Source organism: Pocillopora verrucosa, chromosome 7 (assembly GCF_036669915.1).
Source record: "Pocillopora verrucosa isolate sample1 chromosome 7, ASM3666991v2, whole genome shotgun sequence".
Classification (NCBI taxonomy): Eukaryota; Metazoa; Cnidaria; class Anthozoa; order Scleractinia; family Pocilloporidae; genus Pocillopora; species Pocillopora verrucosa.
Window position 1 is genome coordinate 5,184,791 of NC_089318.1, and position 24,755 is coordinate 5,209,545.

The 24,755-nt window shown below is 36.6% G+C and overlaps 3 protein-coding genes across 3 annotated transcripts; 2 read left to right on the plus strand and 1 right to left on the minus strand.

The window, feature by feature from the left end:
• LOC131782680 (adenylate kinase 7-like) lies at positions 1 to 11,122 on the minus strand. The gene is made up of 20 exons (XM_059099421.2): positions 11,011 to 11,122; positions 10,571 to 10,741; positions 10,108 to 10,216; positions 8,942 to 9,036; positions 8,050 to 8,424; positions 7,585 to 7,662; positions 7,379 to 7,465; positions 6,687 to 6,749; positions 6,276 to 6,404; positions 5,638 to 5,749; positions 4,969 to 5,039; positions 4,663 to 4,720; positions 3,800 to 3,862; positions 3,419 to 3,517; positions 2,644 to 2,742; positions 2,124 to 2,204; positions 1,527 to 1,579; positions 1,202 to 1,288; positions 468 to 626; positions 1 to 230 (listed from the first exon to the last, which is right to left on the minus strand). The coding sequence occupies exons 1-20, from the start codon at positions 11,104 to 11,106 to the stop codon at positions 192 to 194; spliced, it is 2,124 nt and encodes a 707-aa protein (XP_058955404.1). The 5' UTR covers positions 11,107 to 11,122; the 3' UTR covers positions 1 to 191.
• Positions 11,123 to 11,222: 100 nt separating this feature from the next.
• LOC131782693 (UDP-galactose transporter senju-like) lies at positions 11,223 to 16,072 on the plus strand. The gene is made up of 5 exons (XM_059099432.2): positions 11,223 to 11,392; positions 11,576 to 11,693; positions 11,886 to 11,932; positions 12,376 to 12,515; positions 13,810 to 16,072. Exons 1-5 carry the CDS (start codon positions 11,248 to 11,250, stop codon positions 14,434 to 14,436), a joined length of 1,077 nt encoding a protein of 358 aa, XP_058955415.1. The 5' UTR covers positions 11,223 to 11,247; the 3' UTR covers positions 14,437 to 16,072.
• A 458-nt stretch (positions 16,073 to 16,530) lies between these two features.
• LOC131782681 (presenilin-1) lies at positions 16,531 to 24,733 on the plus strand. The gene is made up of 10 exons (XM_059099422.2): positions 16,531 to 16,797; positions 17,823 to 18,073; positions 18,912 to 19,056; positions 19,767 to 19,834; positions 20,213 to 20,363; positions 20,940 to 21,009; positions 21,108 to 21,206; positions 21,328 to 21,558; positions 22,133 to 22,245; positions 23,291 to 24,733. Exons 1-10 carry the CDS (start codon positions 16,666 to 16,668, stop codon positions 23,444 to 23,446), a joined length of 1,416 nt encoding a protein of 471 aa, XP_058955405.2. The 5' UTR covers positions 16,531 to 16,665; the 3' UTR covers positions 23,447 to 24,733.
• The last annotated feature ends 22 nt before the right edge of the window (positions 24,734 to 24,755 follow it).

Consider the following 24,755-nt stretch of genomic DNA (forward strand, 5'->3'; position numbering starts at 1 on the left):
TTAACTGAATACAACTTTTATTGTGATACTTATTTACAGGAAAGAAAACTGCTAAAATTTCCATGATTTCTTCGACACGGTTTAAACTAAAGCATGGGCTGTATATCTATAAAAACGAACAGCAATGAAGAGTTTCCTTTGCCATCCAACTGTACAAAATTTTTATCGTTGATTGGATCTTCCCCGCTTGTCTAATCAATCTGTGGATTGTTCTTGAACAAATACTCAGCCTAAAATAAAAGTAAGAAAAAAAGAAAGAAAGATGTGTCATTGAGACAAAACAAAATAAATCCCCACGACCGATCAGATCAAAGGGAAATGTCGCGATTCATTGATTCATTTGGCATCTGATTGGTTAGGAATTTGACACGTGGTCCTTAATCACTGACTGATCACAAACGCAGAAGCAAAACCAATACAAGTTTGGAATACATACTCAGTGACACTATATCTGGCTCAGAACTTACCAAGTAATCGACTGGATCATCAGGGCGCATTTTACAGCATTCTATGAGGCCTTGGGCCAGTGTCGGCATAACGTGCTTCATGAGATAGTTCCTCAGGGGAATGGACTGGTTCTCTAATAACTCCTGTTCCTGACGTTTCACTTCTGACAATTGGACACGCTAAAAAAAAAATCCATTACTTAAAACTAAGAAATTCCGGGCTGTGGAGGAGTTTTTTAGAGGTACGATGCTAGTGTAAGCTCAACCACTGGCATATGCAGATGAACATTTTTCGAGTAGGCCGTCATTATGAGTCGGCTTCAATACAAGCGTGTCTTCGCACACGAATAAGTTTGAGGCCTTTAGTAACACGAGCCGGTATGAGGTCTGTAAGTGATATAGCACTGATACATTTTACTAGTGCCAGACTCCCGGTAGACCTCCCCTCGACTTGTCTTAAATCTACCGCGTTCGGTGTTACACTCGTCGTACAGCGATGGTAAAGAAGGCAAGCTCGCAAACTAGCAGACAAAGTAAGCGAAAACGAAAAGGTGGGAAGGTGACTTGTGTAATCATAATTAAATTCTCAACGCTGGAAGGAGCTTTGTTGTGCACGTGACTGGCAAATAACTATCTCCTTATGTTAGTTAAGCAAGGGTAACTTTCTCACTTGACTGACAAAGACGTACATGTAAATGTTCCAGTCTTAAAGCTAAATACAAAAAAAAAACATCAACAACAGTTATAACTCGTACCCATTCTTCCTCCCGTCGTTGTCTCTCAGCCGCTTCTTCTGCATCTCGTTTTTCACGTTCTTCTCGTGCTTTTCGTTCTTTTTCAAGCTGTACGGACAAAAAAAAAAAGAAAAAGAGACTGAATTTTAACAATATTGTAAACTCCCCCTTGAAAAGACTGCAGTCCCACTCTAAAAATTCAACCACTGCATTAACATAAAGAGCGCAAAAGTACAACTTTTGCGAGAACATGTAAAGTGGTTGCCATAGTAGTTGAAAATTCGTTCACCCTTTCTTCTCAATAGATTTAATTTCTCCAAAGGCGCTCAAAATGTGAACAACGTACCCGCTTCTCTGTTTCAATTCTTTCCATCTCTGCCAACTCTTCTGGTGTTGGACCTAAATAACAATAATAATAAAAATAATAATGCAATAAACATAAGGACAAATTAAGTAATGCTTCACTGTTGGTCTTGTGTAAACTCCTATGCAGTTCATATTTCTGTGCTCACATAGTTACCTAAGCTTTTCACCCTTACATCGGTATGCATATTCTCCATACTGTCCACCGTACATTCCCTAAGGTGCTGATAAGGAGAATTTGTTTGACAATCAAGAACTTCGAATCCTTAGGTTGGCTATCATTTCCTTTATTCTCATGACCTTGATGTTTGATTCAGATGTGATATTGAAGAGAGAAATAAGATATTGGTCACTCTAAGGGGTCTCGAGTAAAACTACTGTTTCTCTCCCTGAATGGCATACTTATCCATCGCAAGTTATCCCCAGCTCCTCCTCCCCCAAAGGAAGTTTTTCATGCTTCAATAACAATTCACCGTCATCAACTTTCTGATTCCGAAAAAAATATTCCACAAAGAATTACTATTTTCTGATTTCTATCCTATATTTTTCATATAGGATGATTTCACAATTATGTTCTTACCGTAATTTCTTGGCGTTCCCATCAGCTTTTTGATCTGCTCCACTACTTTGGTCATTTTTCTTGTTTTATCCAGAGTTATGTCTAGCAAAGGATTAAGTTTTTGATGGTAAATGAGAGCGAAAAACTTATCTTCAGAACTGTACAACCGTTATTTATTCGTGTCCTATTCATTTTAGCAGTAATCAACTCCAGAAGGTATGTATTGTTTGAAACGTGTTGGCTAGCTGCATAGCTGACCAAATGCCTGTTAACTCTTGAACTTCAACGATCTGCTTATCAATCCTCTAAACTTGCCTATACATTTCTTTTAAAATAAAAAAATAGAATTGAGTATCAGATCAAGAAATCAACCCTTTAATTCATATTTTTTTTCTACCGGATCCCCTCCACAAGAAATACATTGTACATCGATTGTAAATAGAACTTCACTTTATCATTTACGACGAGGTGAATACTGCACTTCTCAAGTTAAATATTTCAACATCTTTCCCCTGAGACCAAAATACTATGATCCACTCACCGATGTGGTCTGGGTGGATTTCCAATTCATCAAAATAATTCAATACTGTCTCGTCCTCGGTGTTTGTAGCGCGAAACTCTGCCAGTCGCCGCATCAAACCTTAAATTGCACAAGAAAAAACAAACCGTAAGAAAAAATAACAGTTGAAAAGTCTTTACGGAAAACAGAAAGAAAACAAGAAAGTAGGCAACTGTCTTACACATTCCGCATAACCAATTCATTCGTTTACTAGATAACTTGGTAAAAGTTGAAAACAATGATTTTCGGGTCTCTTCTCTTGTTGCCACCTTATGTTAGAGCGCTTTTCGATCGAGTGTTGCATTATTAAAACCAAAGTTATCACAAAGGCCAACAGAAGAAAGGAAAGTGCCCTCAAGAGCCAATGAGAACTCAAAATAAAACCAACCAAACTTCCTAAAGCGCGGGAAAACGCGGGCGAACAAGTCGTGATTGGTTTTAATTTTGAATCTGATTGGTTGAGAGAGTGGCGCGAGTTTCTAGACCAATCATGGAGCGAGGTACAGCAAATCAAAGCAATCCCGGATTACTTAAGACACTCAATTGAAAATTGCTTAATTCTCTGATCCGATTTGGATGCTTGATTCTAGTTTCCACGGTGGTACCTTCCGTACCTACTACGGTCGTTCTGAGGCGAATTAAAACTACCTCATTGACGAATTTACCCCACAAATGAGCGCAACTGTGCAACAAAATTGCAACCTTACTATATAGCCAACGCACTCTTAGCTTTTTTTCTTAGCTGTTATTATCTCACCTTCCTCTGTATTGTGTGTACCGGCGACGACACTTTCAGGTAAGTTCATCACTCTGGTTTTTAAGAATTCGTCTGGGGCATCAAGTGAAACCACCACCTCTGCAAAGACGAAAAGAAAAAAAATCTCGCTCAGCATAAGACATCACTAACCAGGTAAAATTTGGTAAATAAACAGTTGTGCTGGTTTGCCTTTCTCCCCTGTCCTGCGAATGGGGTGGAAAAATTCCAGACCGTGGTCAGCATGGTAAAAAGCTGGACCAGTTACGAGCGCGAGATTAGCCAGTCAGATTTAAGGATTTAGGCTCCCTTCCCGCTGAGATGCTTTAATGACCGAGCCCAAATTTGGTATATTTCTTGATACATTTATGGCGCTCACTTTACCTGGCATTATGAGTTTGTCGTAACTGAGTGGTGAGTCCTCCTCGCCTTCTTCCCCCTCTTCAGCTGAAAAAAAAAAAACAGAACAAGAATCAAATGTTGATCATTCTATAATTGACGAGTGTCGTAAAAAAATAATAGCCAAGTAGTCCAACGGTCAACCAGAATAAAGGGGAATGTCACAACGAGCCAATAGAAATCCCAAGTGACACCATATAAACTGAATGAAGCGCGGGAAAACGCTAGCGACGAAGACTTGTTTGGTCTCAGTCGTGCATTCGATTGGTTGAGAGGGTAGCACGGGATTTCTAGACCAATCACGGAGCATGGCTAGAAAAACCAAAGCAATCACTCAGTTGAAAATTGCTTTGGCCGGCAAAAAACACCAGTTTACATAGAAATACAGTTATGGCTGAGAAAGTGGATTGCAAAAGGTCTTGGGAGGGTTGTGCGTAGACTTGTCGATGAAAAAAAAAGCTGCGTTAAGAAGCAAAAAGCAAAAAATATCTCCCTAATAACAGAGTTTTGGAAAGGTTTATTGTGAGTACGCCAAATTAAGTTGATTGCTCTCCTAGTACATTCAGCGATATAATGAAATTTTGAATGACTGTTGCAACGCAGAAAATTGCTTTCACTCATAAGGAAATCAAGAAATCACAATTTCCCAAGACGGGAAAAACAACCAAAAGGAAAAAAAACTCACACGAAGGAGGGTGATTTGAAATGAAGGATTTCAAGTTAATACAAGCGCCTTGAAAGCATGGCATCAGCTCCTGAGAGGCACTTTTAGTTGCACTCTTAACAAACAACAAGTATTGCAGACATGAAGTGCTAAGACAAGATATATCTCCTAATTCAGGCTATACCTGCAAATAACTCTTTGGCTTGTTCATATGTTTTTGGGTATCCATCCAGGATAAAACCCTAGTTATAACAGAAAACGACATAAGCAGGTGATCAAAACAAGAAACAAATTTAAAAAAATGAAAGCAACAGTTGTCAGTGAAAACTGTAAGTAGGATACTATAAGGTGGGTAGAATTGATTATTTAACCACTTGGGTGCAATGTGAGTCTATCGGACCACATCTCTAACTTTTGTAAGGGAAGTTCGTGCCTCATAATGGACTAAAGGACTTAAATACAGTTTAACACACAATGTAATACAACGAACCTGGTTTTGACAAGGCATGGAATGCAATTTGTCTTTGTAGAACCTGATTATGTACTGATCTTCATAACGAGCTGAGTGGAAAGACGAAAAAAAAAATGAAAATTAGTTTTATACAACAAACCAACGAAAAAAAAGGGAAGAGCTCTAAACAATGTTTTATTGTGCACTCCTGAGCCATCATCCCGATGAATTTTTTTCATTGCATTCTCATTCTTCTTCTTTCGTTTTGTTTGCGTTTTTCGTCTTTTCGTCGAGCAGAGGCAAGCACGAGGTGTGCGCAAAGGGCATGTCATGCGCGAGAGGACGACTGTTGACTCGCCTTTCGCGTGCGCTTACTCCTTGACTAATCCCCTCCATTATGTCGAGTAGAATCAAGACGAGGCGCGCGCGCCGAACACGTCATGCATTGATCCCCACCATACAGTAACGAGCAAAGTCAAGCACGAAGGATGCGTCATGTGCGAGAGGACGACCGTTTGACTCGCATTTCGCACGTGCCTCGCGCACGCCTTCTTGACTTATCCCCGTCATTATTCGCTCTCCGCTTTTTCGCATTTCCACTAACCGAGAGTTTGACACATAAATTTAAGATTACTCGAAATGCACGATCGACGGCTAATATCTACTGAAGACTATAAAAATGCTGGATTTTATCATGTGTTCTCATACCACTATTTCTATCCTTGCTGTCCTGAAGAGTCTCAAGGAATTCTTGATCTTCTTGCGCCTTTAAATCGTCTTCGTCATCTCCCTCGGCTTCAGCACGAGCAGCACTGCGTTGCTAAAAAAAATAGCACTACAAATTGTTAATGTCTGATTTACATCGGTATCTTGGTTATCATCAGTCTTCTTGTAGTGTAACCACATCAGAGTTAAATCACAAGATCTTCAGAAGGAGGTTTTGAACACTTTACAGTTGAAGTAAAGGCCAGGAATAACCTTTTTTAGTCACATTGCTAGGCTGTAGTGTGGAATGCTCTAAAAGAGATTAAAGAACTCGTGGATACGCCCTATATTAATACCTTATCGTCGTCATAAAAAAGGGTGGCAAAGTGTTTGTTCATACGCGACGCATGATTAAGCCCAAAATTAAAACGTGAGGTGGGAATTTTTCAGAAAGGCAAGATAAGGCGAGATTTCGCGACGCCTGAAATACAGATTAAAGTGCACGTGACGTGTATGACCTTTCCCCCCCCCATCCATTTGCTACCCTCCCAAAACGTGTTGTGAAAAGTTCAATTTCACACAAAAAAAATTTACAATGTTAAAGATAAAAATATATGATTTCCATGAAGCAATGACCTTACCAGTTTATCCACAGCTTCGTCAATCACATCTTGAATTTTGATATGATGAAGTTTATAGTGTTCACAAAGCTGTTTGATAACCAGAGTTTTTCCTGATGCTGGGGGGCCAATGATGCATGCCCTGAGAGGCTAAAATGCAAATAAAATAAAAGAGATTCAGAAAACTTTCCAGTACAGCAATGATACCAATGACACTGAATTGTCAAAAAAATGCAATGTTGGCTCTACAAATCCTTCTAGGAAGATAATAAATAATGGTAACAGGACTGAGTGGAGTCCAATTCTGTCTGTAACCATACAAGTGATTATGAAAAAAGACCCAGAGTTCAGCTCACTAACCATTTGGACACTGTATCTCCTACATGAAAGTACTTACATGTAAATTAATTGTATATGTGCAAGAGACCTTACCAAAAGTCCCCTTGTTTCTTTATACTCTTTAATGACACCATCAATGTTCTCTGTAAGTCCAGTCTGTGGATTTAATAATTGGGAAATCTTAACACTTCCAAGTTCCTGGTAGTATATGTATGTTTCTACGTCTTTGTAAATGGTTGATCCATTGTTGTGTAATTCTGACAGATTGCATCTCTGTACATAACTCTCTTAGCTAACTAAGAGCCACTCTACAGCCACTCTCCTAATCTCCAAAAGAAAATCAGGAATTGATATTCCTTTGGAGGGTAGGGGGATTTTGAGAGTTAATCCTTCAAATCTGTCATTGTCCTTACTGTCAAACATACAATTCTTATAATGTTAGTTCTAAGAATTTAGGATTGGATCAACTGATTCTCCCCAAATTAATATTTTTCTTTATTCTCATCACTTATCTGGTTGATATTGTATTGATATTGTAAGGAGAAATTCTGTCTTGATCACACATGGGGGTTAAAGGGTTGAGAGAAAAAAGAGTGAGAAGAAAAGATATTAAGACAAGAACCTTTACTAAAAACATCAAAGTTGCATACATGTGACGTGACTGTGCTTCTCTTAATAGAAAGAGGAATACCAAATCAGCACTGGTATAATATTGTAAGGAGAAATTCTGTCTTGGTCACTCATGGAAGTTAGAGGCTTATAATGGTTACATGAATATTTCTTACTTCTGAAACCCAGTTGATATTCATTCCCTCTTTTATGTAAGTGGCATCCATTCTTAGATTGACTAGGAGCAAGTCAAAGTCAGCTTGCTTCAAAAGGAAGGAAATTAAAGTAATATTAATTAAATAATAATTACTAGCACTTAAATCAACAAAAAATTGTTCACAGTAGCAAAAAAAATTCATGTAAAAAAACATGATTATAATACCTCAAGTTCTTTAATAAGAAGTGCTTCCTCCTTTGTGATATTCTTTACTTTTCCATTTCCAAGGTGTAAACTAACAGCCTGAAACAATGCATCAAACAATTTAAAAATAACTACCTACCATTACTTTTTCCTCTCTAAAGTCATATGATGATGAAAAAAAAAACCAGTTATTATAATAACAATAACAAAAATGGCTCTTTTGTCCACTTTTCCATGGTAAAATCAGAAAGAGGAAAATTGGTTTTGAGAAGGGGAGGAGGTAACCAAGGGAACCAGAGAAAAACTCTCAGAACAAGGACAAGGCCCATCAACAAACTCAACCTGCCTCTGATGCTAAGTCTAAGAACCAAACCTTAATGCCAAGTTCCCATTTCCTCAATCCTCATAGTAATTACTCAGAGGTCATATATGAACCAAAATGGAACAAAAAATGACTTGACAAAAAATTACACAGACAATAGTTACCTTGACAATTTCTTCAAGAGTGTTCTTAGACTCATCCACTGCCACCAGATAGCGTACTTTGGGATTCTGATCACAAATATTCACAATTACTGCTGCCAGGTCTTTGATGTGGATGGTGGGTACAATATTTTGGCCATTGCCAAAACACTGCAATGCAGGTGCCTGACCATGCCATGCTGTTTTAAACAGAAAGTGAAAGATGTCCTCTCCTGATCCATATGTTAAACCTGCTGCCACAACGTAAGTGATAAACTTGGACTTGTTTGTTTTTCCATGTTTGATGACAAGCTTCTCTGCACTGATGTGGGATTTGAAGTTTGGATGGGCTCTCCTGCGGCGGTAGTCATCCTCCGTGAATGATATCTCTGGGTCATCCTGTGTGAATGCAAATGAAAAATTATTACTGAAAATTAACATATTGTCATTATTTCCTTCACGATTTTGCAGGAATATCATGGTCTCTAAGGTGAAAAACAAAACATCACAACCAAGAAATAGACTGTGTGGTCAATAGTCCATTTTACAGTTGTGTGCTTGGTTGCCAAGCCTTTGAACAGGAATGAGGCTAAGGGTGACCTTGTTATGATACAAACCTTGCTGCTTTTCAAATGCAAATTACTTTGTTATCATGCTAACTAGATACTGGTCTCTATCACAACCAGGTCACCTTCAGCCTCACTCCAAATCAAAGGCTTGGCAACTAAGTAAACAACTGTAAAATGGCCTATTAGTTGACAGGAAACTTTGAATTTGTACAATGAATATAGTAGTGCCAAGGGAAACAGTGAACTTCCTTTGGGTAGAGTGTACATTTTTTTTTAAGTTTGTACTTTGCTTGAAGGTTTCAATTAAATTGTAAAAGAATAAGAGCAAGACAACCATGAAAACTCACAGGATCAAGTGGTTTGCTTCTTGCCCATGTCATCACAGTTGATAAACAAATGAATACTTTCAATGTGTTGAAATTCTCCAGTTCTGCATGAAGGGCTGCAAAAGGATCATATATATGACACTATGAATGCTTCATTCCCAAAGTTTTGAAAGAATTTTCTTCTAACTTAAATAACAATGAATTTCTTGAATAACTTAATTGAGTGTTGTGAATTTGATGACATATCTAAATACACCAAAGATCAATTTGATAATTTTCTTAATTCTTATTTTCTGTGTGATAAAAGTTCTCTAAAATTATTAGGATAATTAAACTGCTGATCACTTCTGAAGGAAAAGGGTTAAGCTAAATTATTCAGAGGCAATGTAAGTGATCTGGGCAGTTTTAGATTGAATTAAGGATGACAACTTTTTGTTCTACGGATGCTGCTCAATTTCTGGTACTTCAAATAAGATTACTGATTTAAAAGAAGATGAGAGTGGTCATTGTAGTTATGAACACTACTAAAGGAGTGATGAAAACAAAGCCTGAGAGAAAAAAAAATAAGGCCTGTACAGAAGTTGAACTCAAGACAGGCTGTTTAAAACCTGGATAACTTGTTTTAATCACCTGAGTTGATAATGTACATTGACCAATATAAAATGTTTTTGAAGCTGACAATTAGTGTTAGTCCTTGGTCATTTGTTCTGAAAGTAATAAAACTACCAAGGCAGCACGTACCACAGCTCCGTCAAAAACTAACCCTCTTTATCCATTCACTGTTTAAAACTTAGCTGGGCTGAATTTTAATTCAATTGATTGAAGGTTAGTCAGAAAAAAAACATGAATAATGTAGAAACTAATCCCCTGCCTGGCCCCAATCCATGTGGCTATCCCTATGAGTTTGACCTTCGTGCAGATCATGCAAATAAGAGGTGTGAGCTCAAGTTGAAAAAATTATCAAGAGTATGTTCTTAAGCCAGCTGTACTCCAAACTTGTCTCATAAATTGCCCTTTCATAGAGTGTTTTGCATTTCCTATGTTATTTATAATTCCTATGTTTTTTGTATTTCCAGTGTCATTCATATATTATTTCCAATCTTGTAGTTGTTCTGTTCTTGATGAGTAAAGAAATTAAACTCCACATAAATTTATTGCTGGTGCATTGGTTACAAATAACAAATTACCTGACACAGCCCAAGTAGCCTCATCTACCTGATCAGGACTCCCAGTTATGTCATACACAATAATGTCACACTCCAGTAAATGGGGAAGCAGATCTTCTTTTGTATTGTACTGCAGATTAAACATGAGAGTTATCCACTGAAATCGCTTTACAGGTCAGGTCCTAGTTGTTGAAAGGGTGGATAAAGCTATATATTGGATAAACCTCTATTCGCTGAATAACGCATTACGTCTTCTTGACACTTATCCGCAGATTACCCTCCTTTTGAACAACTAGAGCCAGATCGTCCAATGTCAGATAACTCCACAGTATAGTCTGATCATTTAACTTAACAGATGATTAGATGGACAGATCACAGAAGTATACATACATCCAAATGTGTAATATAATATAAATCATTATAACTGAAAGTTAATTAGAAAGGTTTTAGCTAAGAAATAAGGCTGACGTCAATTCATATATACCTCAAAGACTTCATCAACCCACTTTGGTTTGTGCTGGGTTGGATCCTGTAAAGTACCAACTACTTTGTAACAATTTTCCTTTGGAATTTGGGGCTGTCCACTAGCTTGAGACTCATCATCATTAACTTCATCTTCTTCAGCTGTAGCACCAACCACAGACTCTGTCAATATCTACGAAAAGTAAAGAAAGATATCAAAACTAAATTAAAGCTACGGGGATTGATTGCAAACTCGACTAGTAAAGAAAAAAACATTTTTTCCAAACTAAAGCGCTTGTTAATAAGCAGAAAACCTGCACCACAACACATCTAAGTCAGATCTGTTTGATAAAAAGACCAAAGAGTTCTGTGTCTTAAAAATCCAGAGTTGAGTTGCTGCTCCAGATGCTTCAAGTTCCGGTTCTTCAGACGAAACAGATATAGCAACAGCATGTCCCTCACCTTGCTTATACTTTTTCCAGTATATAAATCCACATGATTCACAAATACTAGTGTCCTTTTAGGATTCTCTCCATCTGCGTTCAGTAAGTCCGCCATTTTTGCTCTTTTTGCTTTTCTCCCCGAGAAACGTTGCTATGGAAATTGAGCGGATGAAACCTGGGGAGAGCTTCCCATGATTCTACTCGCCCCACCCCTTCACTCGTAAATTTCACAATAAGCGAGTTACAACAACTGTAGATGGCTTCGTCAACGGACCAAAGCTCAATGAAAACGATGCCGTCTTCACGAGGACTTGGATCTATTTCAGACCTCAAAAACCTCTTTCCTACGAAAACACACTTTTTGATTTTCGTAGGGTACATGGCCCTATTTATAAGCCAAGGTCTGTGGGCTAACTTACCACACTTAATTCGTTTCCTTATTCTCAATAAACAAAAAAACCTCGTTAATTGATTTCGCAGTATTGGCTTTTTCTTACTTGATATTTGTGGTATAGTACAATATATTCTTTGTTATGCTCGATATGTGTCACAGTAATTAATATTGGCCGCTTTTTTTCCGACAGGCATCCTTGTTACAGCAACTAAAGACAAAAGCAACCACTACTCGTATAATACTGTCACTGTGGTTCTACTGACGGAATTCGTCAAACTCATAATTGCCGTAGGAATTCAGCTTCAAACGTAGGTGTATTAAAATTATAATTAAACATATCGTGTTGTAAAGCAGTTTTACATGCATATAATATCCTGCAAGGCTTGTATATGTTTGTATATTGTGATCAGCTGGATGTGTACTGTGAAGGTGTTGTTGTCAGCGTGAAAGCACACACTTGAAAAGCACCATAAAATTGAAATCGCTTTGTTTCTGTTTAGATCAACCTTCGGGGAGTTCTTGCAGCATATCCGATCTAATGTTAAAGGTATTTTTCTGTTTTTTTCTTATCCTTACAATTAAAATAGTCCTGTTGTGGCTAGAAGTCCCCTAAAGTTCAAAGTAAATGATTAAATTTGAGATTATTCGGTGATTGTGTGAAATCAGTGTTAAAGGTAATTGAAAATTTACCTGCACACGAGTATTTTCTTTGATTTTAGACCCTTGCCTTGACACTGTAAATTGGGCATCTTGAAATCTTGTAAATTGTCAAACAGACATCAACTTGTTTTAAATTAATTAGCAAAAAATTTACTTGTTAACCTTTTTCCCTGAGATCTTTCCCATCTGATGTTAATATATACCACTCACTATGGCACTTTCTTGGAGATAAATCTATTTGTCGAGGAGAAATATAAAGATGTAGACTAGCTTTATTTAAAAGATATACACATGCTTAATGTTGCCTCTTTTCTCTGATTTTGTCTCTAGTGCTGGTACTTTATGTGGTGCCTTCTTTCATGTACTGTCTCTACAACAACTTGGCTTTTGTGAATTTAGCCAACTATGACCCAACAACTTACTACCTCCTGCTGCAGTTTAGAGTTGTGGTAACTGGAGTTATCTTTCAGGTAATAATGCAGGCAATAACTGAGTTTAATCTATCATAATCTCTTTTCTGTTTTATTTTTCCAGGCAAAGCTGATGAGTTTTGGACATAGGGAAATTTTTCTTTGGGGAAATTTTAAAAAATCTGACAAATATGGTTCTTTTGCTTAGAAATCAGAAATTGAGCATTCTTTAAGATTTCATATGTAGTCATGGGAAAAACCACCTAATTAGCATTTCAAATTGTGGAAGAATTCTTCTAATATAGAATGGTTGCTTTGCCAATTTTTTTTGGAAATGATTTAGTCAATATTAGTTTTAACACATGTTCCACATGCATATTTGTTTTCAGATAATTTTTAGAGTTTTACACCTTTCAGTGAAACAACAAATCAGTGAAGTTACTCCCTCCTTAAGGGTTTTCTGCCCATAAGCAATTAGTAATGAAACTATAGTGCGGCAAATCAAGATTTTGGTTTCACTAATAGTGAAAGCTTTCCTTTGGAACACCTCAACTCATTAATTTTTTTTTTCGGTGATTAATTATTAACAAACTCCAGCCTAACATCAATCCAGTAGACTTCTCTTTTCAAAGGACACTTGTCAGTCCCTGAGGGCGTCCCCTTCAGGGGAGTTCCATTGTGATTTCATGTCTTGTTTAGGGCAGTGCCTCTTTTCAACCAAGAGATGCAAGTTCTGATTTTTTTATAAATGAGACATTGTTATCCATGTCTGTCAGGATATGTTCAAATTCTCATTTGGTCCTTCACCTTACAAAAGGAAACTTATGCCACAATGTGTTTTGGGATTTAGAAAAAGTTTTTCTTTTGTTTCCAAATTTTTGCTACTAGTCATGGTGATCAGAAAGGTAACAGCTCGGAGCTCTGAACCTAAATGTTCATCTTACTTAACCCTTTAACTCCCATGAGTGACCGAGACAAAATTTCTCCCTACAATATCAATACAATATCAAGCAGACAAGTGATGAGAATAAAGAAAAATACCAGTTAATCAGTTAAGGGATAATAAGTTGATCCAATACCAAATTCTCCAAACTAACATTACAAGAACTGTATGGCAGACAGTAAGGAGAATTACTTATGAGATCATGGTAGTTAAAGGGTTAAACTTAAAACTTGGTGATTCAGTAAATGGAACTCTTAATTTCTTTATACTATGCAAACTGGGATCAGCTTGAATTGCAAGAGCTGCTGGGCTTGAGGATAGATTTGACCTAATCCACTTAGAAGAGAGAATTATTGATCAGATCTTGTGAATTAAAAGGTTTAAGAACTTACCTGTATTTTTTTCTTGCAGATATTGTTTAGTAAAAAGCTGAGTGGGCTTCAGTGGGTATCTTTGCTGTTGCTAACATCTGGTTGTATTATCAAGCAGATCAAATTTGAGAACCTTGCGGCAGGAAGTAGCTCTTTCTCCATACAGTTTGACATTCATCTTCTGTTAATCCTTGTCCAAGTGTTTTGTTCCTGTTTTGCTGGTGTTTATAATGAGTATTTGTTAAAGGGTAAAGGTGGTGATGTGCCATTTATGGTTCAGAATTTTTTCATGTATGTAGACTCAGTCTTGTGTAATTTTGCCGTTCTCTGGTACAATGGCACATTATCTGATGCATTTACTGGAGAAAGCCTAGCATCCATTGCCAGAGGTAAAGTTTTGGCCATTATTTTCAATAATGCTGGCATTGGCATAACCACAGCATTGTTCCTGAAGCAGCTGAATTCTATTCTTAAGACTTTTGCTAGTGCACTAGAGATCATGTTCACTGCTGTATTGTGCTGGATTATCTTTGGAATTCCAGTTGATATTTTCACGTTCGTTGCCATTGCTATTGTTTCTTATGCAGTAATTCTTTATGCTCATAATCCTGTAGATAACACACCCAAGCCTGTAGAGGGCAATCAGAAATCAAACACTAGTGTTTAGAAGCTAATTTCTTTTTAAAATCACACGCACACCTAAGAGAGGAAGGTACCCAAAGAAATAAGTTTTGTCTGTAGGTATTAGATACCAGGATAGTGGGTTACAGGTGAACTAGCTGAACTTGAATAAAAAAATATCCAAGACATGTCAGTTGAAGTTTTGGAATGGAAAAGATTTTAGAAAATGAATTCAAGGTAGAAGGTAGACTTGAAGCTGGAGATGACAGTCAGGTTTTCTCCAAGTTTTGTAGTGAGGAGACAATACTTAGCCCTTTGACCAAAAAGAGTGATCACCATCTAATTTCCTCTTACATTATCATCCCTAAGTCACACATGTGGATCACAAGAAAAAGAGAAATGATCACCAACTAAAGAAGTTTTTGATTGTTAAACAAGTTCTCCTTTTCAGCACCCCTAGGAAATTTATAGAGAATAGTATGGAGATTATACATACCAATGTTAGGTGGTAAGGGATTAAAAGAAGACTGGCTAGTATCTAGTTTATTAGATTTAATATGTTGTCTTTAACATCTTTAGTCAATGACCAAAGTGACCAATGAAGTTCACCACTTCTGACTTAAAGGGAAAAGCATTTTAATTTAATTTATTAATTTATTTGTTTTCATAAAGTTATTATCAAATGTAGGTCTGTGTTAAGATCAATTTATACTGCGCACTTATTGCTTGTGATTTTTGCATGTAAACACTTAAGAAATGAGAGAATTGATGAAAAAGGGAAAGTAGTTTAACCAACAAATCACCCATGACGACATCAGAGGTAAAAAAAAAAATTAATGGTGTAAATTGGTCTTGAATTGCAGATGAGCTAGTACAGAACACAATCATGCAGCTAATTTTAGTTAAGTATTACCAAGTAAATATTTTCTTTCTTTAAACTCTAAATCTCCAGTTAACAACTAGCTTTTCAGACATAAGAAATTGTTTAACAAGAATCACATACATCCACATCTACTATTGGAAAAGGTTAATAAGGTCTTAGTTATGTCTTAGTACAGTACTGAACTGTTCAGGAACACACTTACCATCCACATGTCAAAATACACTTTCATATTTTTATCTGTGATAAAGTAGATTACATAGTCTAAACAGTTGAAGTTGGTATTTTATTAGCCAGGGCCCAGTTATTCAAAGGGTGGATAATGCTATCCAACAGATAAATTGCTATCCTGTAGATCAGTGCTAACAAAATGTACTGTGCTATCCACTGGAGAGAGAATTATCCATTGGATAGTATTATCCACCTCTCCAACAACTGGGGTCGGGTTTTTTAAGTTTTCCATTACTTTTATCCATTTGGGTTAATTTTTCTTCCTTTTCCCATGCTCAAGAGGAATATATTTTTCATTTTTTAAGGGTATGACCACCTTTAAATAAGGACATGAAATGGTTAAAAGAGTCCTGAATTGTGTGTCCCACATTAAGTCTTGGCACAATTTCTCTAATGAGAAATAAAAAACTATTTCTGAATTTTTCAATTTGATCCACCTCAAGCTTTTGTTAAGGAAGATGTGTCAATTGTGTTAGATTCCACTCAAGGTAATTTTATTAGACACATACTTAAAAAACCTTGTCAATTAAATTATTGAAAGTTTGTCAACAATAAATTCAGAAGAAATTCAGAGACATCAGTGTTTCACTTCATATTAGCAGTGTTTAATCTATTCATACTGATGGTGGACAACAGAAGCCTTGAGCCTGGCTGTCAGGGAAACCTGACAGGATTTCCAGCTTATTTGCTTCCATGTATGTCGTTTGTAAACCCCATCAGAGGTACCTTTAACCCTTTAACTCCCAGATCAAATTTGTCATTCTCCTTACAGTCAACCATACAATTCTTATAATGTTAGGTCAGAGAATTTAGTATTGGATCAACCAATTATCCCCAAATTGATATTTTTCTTCATTCTCATCACTTATCTGGTTGATACAGTAATGATATTGTAAGGAGAAATTCTGGCTTGGTCACTCATGGGAGTTAAAGGGTCAAGTTATTTCCTCATCCTCTTCCCAGTCACGCATGTAACGCCCTTTCTAGTTACCAGCCTTCTTTCGGTCTCAGGCTGATATCGAGGGAAAAGAGGAATGTCGTCACTGTTTTCCGCCATGATGGTTTTACAAAATTGCTGAGCCTCGTGCAGTTGAGGAAATTTTACGGCTTTCGTGAAAGGAATCTCTGCTTGAAGTCAGTGCCAATGTTTGAGATAACAGATACATGAACGAGGACGACGTGGATGAAACAACCAGTCTAATGTCGGGCGAAGTAGTCACTCAGAGTTTTCGTGATAACAGAAACAGTGACCGCCGGAGTCGAAGAAATGGACAAAATAACGAAATAACAGATACGGTTAGTACTTTTTGATGCTGGAGATTGTAATGAGAGATTTCAGTTTCTGTTTTGATTTCTGAGTTTCTTTGGTTGTTGTTTACACCCAGGAATCACCTTAATATCATCATTAAAAATCATATTTTTCCCTCTTCAGTTTCGCGTTTAATATTCAAAGATTGCTCAGTTTAAGAACTTTATCAGTTACATTTAGACACACCTAGTGTGCTGTCAGCCCGCGTCCCTTGTAAACTTTCAATGTACTGAAAAGTAGAGAGTTCGAGCCTCTTTCGAACGAAAACACGTCTGTGCTTGATCATGATAACTTTGGAGACACAAATGGTTACACTTCTGTCATATCCCGTAAACGCCTATTCTAAGCTCCCCTTTCTTTAAAATCAGCGAAATGTTCACTCAGAATTTCCTTACATCATTAAGCTGGCTTATTTTGGAAATAGATTTAAGAATAGTGGGAAACAGTGGGTGTAGGGTAAAACTAAACAGTTGATGTGAAATGTTAGAGTCCAGGCTTAGTTCAAAAGAATGTGTCATCACTTTCCCCAACTCCATCCAGGAGTTGATTAACCCTTGATACCCTAACAACAGTTTTCATATTCTTCATACTGTTCTTTGTACATTTCCTATGATGCTGATAAGAGGAATTTGTTTAACAGTCAAGAGCCTCCTTCATTGGTGATCATTTCCTTTATTCTCACAACCTTAATGTTTGATTTGGGGATAATATTGTGAGGAGAAATTAGATGCCAATCTTCTGTAGGGGTTATTAATGATAACAACTATGGTGTCCATTGTTGTAAAGTAATTTTGATTAACCCTCAGAACCTTAAGCATAACCAGCTTCTAATTTCTCTTTGCAGTAGTACGGCTGAATCATTCATTCGTTAAAATAAAGGAAATGATTAGCAATCTAAGAGGCTTTGATTGTCAGTACTGAAATAAATGTATAGGGAACAGTATAGAGAATATGGATACTGATATTAGAGTTTAAAAGGTTCAACCAACATACTTATTTGTTTTCTTGTCAGAATGATGGGCCTGAACTGTTTGAAGAAGGTGGTAATGAAAGGCCATCAAGGGCACGTCAGAGAAATCAGGGCAGGGAACAAAGGGTACGAGATGTATCGCCCAATGATAGTGAAATGGATGAGGAGGAGATGCTCAAATATGGAGCCAAGAGTGTTATGATGTTAATAGTTCCTGTTTCGACCTGTATGTTGGTTGTTGTAGCAACTATAGCGTCAGTGACATTCTATACACGGAGAGAAGGCACATACCTGTAAGTTGCCCACAGCTGTCTCTTGTATACTTTCTTTCGGAATATTGGGAAGGGAATGTCAAAAAAAAGATGAAAAATTTTTTGTTTCAATTTACCAGTCAATCTTTTTTAACATCATTTTGTGTCTTTCCTTAGTGAAGCAACAGACTGCCAGCTCTCATGTAAAACCAACGTTTAAAGGTGTCTTTGGTTGAGATGAGGTGGCATGTTGATAGAGTTTTTTTTTATATAACAGTATTCAGATTTGAAAATTTTTTTGATGGCAGAAAAGTTAACAAGATCTCCCTGAGAAACTATTGGGCAATCATGTGTTGGCAGCCCTTTAACTAACTGATGGTAGTAAGGTGGTTTTCTGTGGCCATTTGCTAGCTGTCTGTTCACTGTCATTTGACCCTTTGTCAGATGTTAGTTCCCTGTAAAAGGTTTTCTGTTGGTCATTTATTTGCCCCTTATCAGCTGTTTCTTGGTTTATTGAGGGCTGTATATAACAGGGTAATTAAGTATTATCAACTGAGTTGATAACATAAATTGGCCACCAAAAAGAGTTTCAAAGCTGACATTTTGAGAAGTAGCCCTTTGTTAGAGCAAATGGGGGAGTTGTGGGTTGTGTTTGTGTTTATATGCAGAAAATGGGGCTATGCCACTGGCGAAAGAAAAACAAATAAATTAGTTGAATGGAAAGCACTTGTTGATACCGTGGAGATAAAGAGTGCCGATTTGAAAGATTCATTTTTGTTCTAGAGTTTGGTGGCTTTCCAAACTGCCTAGATGTAGGGAAATATAATAGCCTTCCATTGATCATTTTCCTAATCAATCAACCTCAATGTTGATCTATTAGTGTGTACACACCATTTCATGAGGATGGAAACATAAGCCAGGCAAGGAAGGCTGGAGAGGCAATAGCAAATGCCTCCATAGTGATTGGTGTTGTTCTGGCTCTCACCGTTGTCCTTGTGCTGCTTTATAAGTTCCGATGCTATTGTGTGAGTACAGTAATTTTGCTTCTCCCCACATGTAATTTAAACTTGTTACTCATATTACGTGAGCCTGTTATATCTCAAGATTCCCTCTGAACTTAGAGTTTTATCTCCACATCGAGACCACTCTGCAATAAGTTTACCATAATGATTGCTCGCATGATCTCCAAGGTGACAAAACATTTTTTTTGCTGTATGAACCTAGGTTGAAAGTAGCTTTAGTTAACTCCAATGTTCTTTTTGTACTTGTTATGTAGTAAAGTTAGTAACATCATATGGTAAAGTATCACTAGATAATGAATGATTTTCATAGGTGAGCTGCAATTTTAAGCAATTGCAGAAAAGAAGCCTGAAAAAAATTATATCATTTACACAGCCATGTATTGGAAGTGGGAACATTCTAGAGGGTTTGTGTAAATCATGAAATTCTAGCAGCATGCTGGTATTCACCAGATAATGCAATTGACTGGTTATGGATTATTATTTCTCTGTAAAGACTTATAATATTTATGGGAAGATTGTACTAATCTGCCTCATTTAACAAGGGACTGGATTGTGAGACATATATTGGTAATAATACCACAGTGCCACACCTTCCTTAAAGCAAATTTGTTAGAGTGAGATTCTCAGATCTTTTTAAAAGGGAAATTAAGTTAGTGAAATATAATAATTAATTACCTTAAAACATTCACAGGAATGCTCTGGTTGTTTCCTAGGTAATATCAGGATGGTTGGTGCTATCGTCTTTAATGCTGTTATTCTTCTTTGGCTACATTTATTTCCAGTAAGTCATCCATACTTCACACTCACTTTACCAGCTTTGCTTTCCCCATTAAATAAAACAATTGGAACTTGTCATTGTGTGACTTCTTAGAATGATGGCGAATGTTACTGTTTGTGTTAGACTCTCAGTTTTATTGAGTGTGTAGCAAGTTTTCAAAGCCTATAAGAGATCTCATTTAAGTAAAACCCAATTCAATCACAAATTAGATTTGACACCTATTAAAAATATCTCTATTTACTCTATTTTCCTTGCCACACCTAGTCTGTTTTCCTCGGTTGTCATCTATCCTAAGCTTGCCTTTGTTTTTGGCTAAGGTGCTTTGTATGTCAGTGACAAAACTCTTTTTTAATGTGCAGTATTTGTCCTTGTTGTCAACAGAGAGGTGCTGAAGGTGTACAATGTAGCAATGGACTACTTCACATTATCATTGATAATCTGGAATTTTGGGGTTGTAGGAATGATTTGCATACATTGGAAAGGACCTCTTAGATTACAACAAGCATACCTTATCTTAGTTAGTGCTTTGATGGTAAGCCATAGCTTTGTTTTTTGTTTGTTTGGTTGTTTTTTGTTGTGAGATGTGTACTGGTTTGAAAGCATAAGATAAAATTCTTAAACTAATGAGTCACTAACAATACTTAGTGAGGCCAAAACACACTAAGTTTCATGTACTTATTGTTCACTTCTGGACACTTAATTGCCACATTCCCATACATATCAGTGAAGCCTTTCACTTATAATTTTAGATCTAAAAATGTGCTAACCAATCAAACAATATTCCCCCAGTTGATGAGTTTTTCTCTTCTTGTCCCATTTCTGCTTGAGAATGTATGGATGTTTAGAAGATGTGGGGCTCAAAGCAAAGTTCAGCAGATGTAAACGTACTCAGGGGTTTCAATAGATTGTCCATAAGAGGCTGTGGGTGCTGTACCAGTAATAGGCACGTGTGTTCAGAAAATGGGGCGTAAGGCAGAACCCTAACAGGAGAGCCTGTTTGAAGGCTAAATGGACCTGAAGTCTTACATACAGTGGTAGACTTCTGTTAACAGCTTTCATACTTTTTTTTTTTTTCAATTGGTGATGCAAAGCTTGTTTTACTCCATAGGCTTTGGTTTTTATCAAATATTTGCCAGACTGGACTACTTGGGCAATATTGGCAGCTATTTCACTCTATGGTAAGCAACAACACCCTCTCTTTAGTCTTACTGTGGGTTTATATTGCTTGTGAAATACCTCAAATAACAGTTGCAATGGTTGATTTTTTTTCCTGTAGATTTGTGTGCTGTTCTATGTCCCAAAGGGCCTTTGAAGATTTTGGTGCAAACTGCACAAGAACGAGATGAGCCTCTCTTCCCATCATTAATTTACTCCTGTAAGTTTTTTACATTGCAGCTACAATTCAACATGTGAAACATTGTCTAGAAGCGCTCCTCCAACAAGAGTTTCAGGCATATTCTGAAAAATAAAAATCCAATTGTTTGTTGTGTTTACAGCCACCATGATGTGGTCAATTGGCATGGCTGATAGAGACAACAGTGAAGGTGCAGGAGCAAGAGTGACATCAGTCACACAAGTTAATTCAGAAGACGAGGAGGAATTACTAGAGTCTACTGAAGGGGTAGGACCCACAAACGAGGCTGCAGAAAATGCGGTGAGGGCCCTGGGTTCACAAGAGGAAGAACAAGAATCACCAAATGATGGTCAAGATAGTGAAGAAGAAGAAAGTGAGTTCACTTATTGTATACTTTGGAATATTTGATCATTTAGTGTGAATTTCTTCTAAGAGGAACTCTGAAAGAACTGTTGATGGTGAAAATGAACAAGTCATTACCAGAGTCCCAAAGGAGATAACGATCTGTTACTTTTTAAAATACTCATCCACACATAATCTTGATAGTGCTTGTATGATTTTATGCTTTTTTATTGAGTGTTTCAATTTAATGGTGTCTGAGAAAAGGGTGTGTTTTTAAGTAGGGTTTTTTTTTTGTTTGCCTTAGTTAAAACTGCTTCAGGGTTTCATTCCCATAGTGTTACCTGTATTTTCCATTGTTTGGAGAGTTCTTCCTCAAGTTTTGACTGATTGACCAGTTGTTCAACATAACCATGTATGATTTCTTCAGCGTAAATTTAATTTAAATGAATCCTAAAGAAACACAGAGTTTAATGTGCCGCTTTAGGGAATATTAGTGCTATTTGTATTTTTTAAACAGTAAGAATCATGAATCATTCAGTGATATATGGTAATTTGCAAAGCAATCTTTTAAATTTGATGTTATTAATCATTCTTTTTATCACCAGAGGGTGTAAAACTAGGCCTTGGAGATTTCATATTCTACAGTGTTCTGGTTGGCAAAGCATCCTCCTACAAGGATTGGAACACAACAATTGCTTGCTTTGTAGCTATACTTATTGTAAGTGCTGAAAACTGGTCATTCCTTAATCATTAACTCCTTTTTATTGCCTTGTTGTGAGATCTGTGATCTGCTCAATGATGATTCGCATTATTATGATGTCAAGATGTACTGAGAGTACTTTTTGACTATTGAAAGGGACCAGTTTTGTTTTTTCTTTTTTTTTTGCTAATTCTGGTGTCTGAATCTGACTGAGCAGCCAGTTTTAATTTGGGAATCTACTGGGCTAAGTTGTTCAAGCTGGGTTAAGATAACTCAGGGCTAGCGTGAAATCTAACTTCTGATCTGAAATCTTAAAAAAAAAAATTCAGTATACTTCTTTCTGTCTACAGGTTGATGATTGCAAAAATATCCCCGCAAATCCTCTGAGGGCCTCCTCAATTCTTTAACAAATTTCTAAGGTTGAATGAATGTCAGACCAGCGTTTCCCATGGTCCCTAAGCAATTACTAGTATCTCCCTTTCTATGTATTTTTGAGACTTTAGAGACACACTTTGGCCATGATGGCTACCAATGCCTTTAGGATCATGGTCATTTTTATCAATAACTGTTTTTTTTTTTTTATTAAAAAAATCACCTTGATCTTTATTTCTGTCATCATGACCTTCCTTGACTTCAAACACAGAATCCTAATGTAGGGTTTTCAACAAGAATTTTGCAAGAATCTTGACCATCATTCAGTGATTCTTGTTCTGCACTATTCTAAGTGCTTTCAATTTTAACAACATTCATACTTTGCCCACTCACCATGTTTAACTGTGGTGGAACTTATTTCAGCTACTTATTTACTTCTAAATGGATTATCTGGTTTTATCAACTGAGTTGATAATACAAATCTGTCATCATAAAGAGTTTCCAAAACTGAGGTTTTGAGTCTTAGCCCTTTGTTAGAGCAATCAATGAAAGGCTAATGCACAAAACTAAGTTTTAGAAACTCTTCAGAATGGGCGATTTCTATTACCAAATTATCTTGTAATACCCCTCACTGCTGTAGCGCCACAGTTTCCTCAGAAAATTAATAGGCTTTGTTGTTTGTTCCTTGCAGGGTCTGTGCTTAACACTCCTCCTCCTGGCGATCTACAAAAAAGCTCTACCTGCCTTACCAATATCAATTACTTTTGGACTCATTTTCAACTTTGCCACAACTGAGCTGGTTAAACCATTCATGGACAGCTTGTCAAGTCAGCAGGCCTTCATTTGAGCTTTTGGAACATTAACAATATTATCATATTTTGTATTAAAAGCTGCAGAGAGAAATGGCTATTGAATTAGAATGCTTGTTATTTTGGGGGCAATCCGTGTTAGTAATGAGGCTGTATTACTGTTATTTCAAACATATTTTTCTTTTCGTTAAAAAAAAAAAAAAAAAAAAAAAGTGAGAAAGGAAAGAAGCATGGACATAATACATTTTCCTTCACTCGTGACAGAAATTTCATTTCCAAATGTCATTGTTAAATTTGAAGTATTTAATATGTACTTATCTTGAACAAACTTTCGTGAACTTCGCTTTTAAACTCTTCCAATTAATGGTAACAGCATCTAAATAATAGTTCTTCAGAAATCACAACACAGGTGGTAGTTTCTGAATTAATAATGATGATAACAGTAAAACATGGCATCATATTCCATAATGCTACCACTAAGGGTGTACAGTATTTTTCCTTTTTTTTCCAAATGCCTAAATACACTGCCATTTGAAAAATCATTGTTCTGGTATTGTTTTGGAACATCAATTCTGGTCCCTTAATGATTGCCTAGAACTCAACATATACAGGTAGTTTCCAGTGATTGCTATTTTTTTAGTGGTGATTAACATTTTGCCTTCTCCTTTGTCTCCCTTTCTGCAAACTTAATTCCTTATATTTTGTTGATAATTAACTTTTGTATTGATGTACCAGTCATGAAGTAGTTATCTTTTACTGAATTGAATCAATCAAAGCTTAAGTTGGGACAATCTTGGGAAAAGCTGCAACATCAGTTTTCATATCTGGTTATTTTTTTTAACCCTTTAATTCTTAAGATCTGATTGTTACTTCTCTCCTTTAGCTGCTACACATTTCCTCATAAATTAGTTAATTAATTAATTAATTAATTAAAAGGTTTAAAAATAATGAACAAACTTAGTGGGAAAGTAAAATGTTCTTGTAAATACCAAGCAATGAGTTCAAATTAAAATAATTTAGTTTCCTTCAATAAACTTCAGCAAGTAGTTAATGCAGTAAATTATTTAAAAATGAGTCCAATTATTATTCTCACCAAAATAGATAGCACTTTTGCAATTAAGACTACTCTGTTTCCTAATACTTGTGATTTATTTTTTCTGAAGCATCTTAGTCTGGTGGAATCCTATTGGCTAATCGCATGCTTGCAAACCTGTTATTCAACTTTATATACCAGTAGATCACACATTGAATTTTTTCTGTGCCATTGCTGGGAAGGCAGAAAGAAGCAAACAACAGAAAAAAATAATAAAAGTAAAGAGGTTTTATACCAGTCTATGTTGGTCCTTA

Bases quoted from the DNA above. Each gene is read 5' to 3' on its own strand.
- LOC131782680 (XM_059099421.2), bottom strand. From the start codon at position 11,106: ATGGCGGACTTACTGAACGCAGATGGAGAGAATCCTAAAAGGACACTA. The intron at 8,425-8,941 runs GTGAGTTTTCAT...GCATTCACACAG, and splicing joins GAAGCAAACCACTTGATCCT to GATGACCCAGAGATATCATT. The intron at 2,743-3,418 runs GTGAGATAATAA...GTGCAATTTAAG, and splicing joins TACACACAATACAGAGGAAG to GTTTGATGCGGCGACTGGCA.
- LOC131782693 (XM_059099432.2), top strand. From the start codon at position 11,248: ATGGCTTCGTCAACGGACCAAAGCTCAATGAAAACGATGCCGTCTTCA. The intron at 11,393-11,575 runs GTCTGTGGGCTA...TTTTTCCGACAG, and splicing joins GGCCCTATTTATAAGCCAAG to GCATCCTTGTTACAGCAACT. The intron at 11,694-11,885 runs GTAGGTGTATTA...GTTTCTGTTTAG, and splicing joins GTAGGAATTCAGCTTCAAAC to ATCAACCTTCGGGGAGTTCT.
- LOC131782681 (XM_059099422.2), top strand. From the start codon at position 16,666: ATGAACGAGGACGACGTGGATGAAACAACCAGTCTAATGTCGGGCGAA. The intron at 18,074-18,911 runs GTAAGTTGCCCA...TTGATCTATTAG, and splicing joins CGGAGAGAAGGCACATACCT to TGTGTACACACCATTTCATG. The intron at 22,246-23,290 runs GTAAGTGCTGAA...TGTTCCTTGCAG, and splicing joins GCTTTGTAGCTATACTTATT to GGTCTGTGCTTAACACTCCT.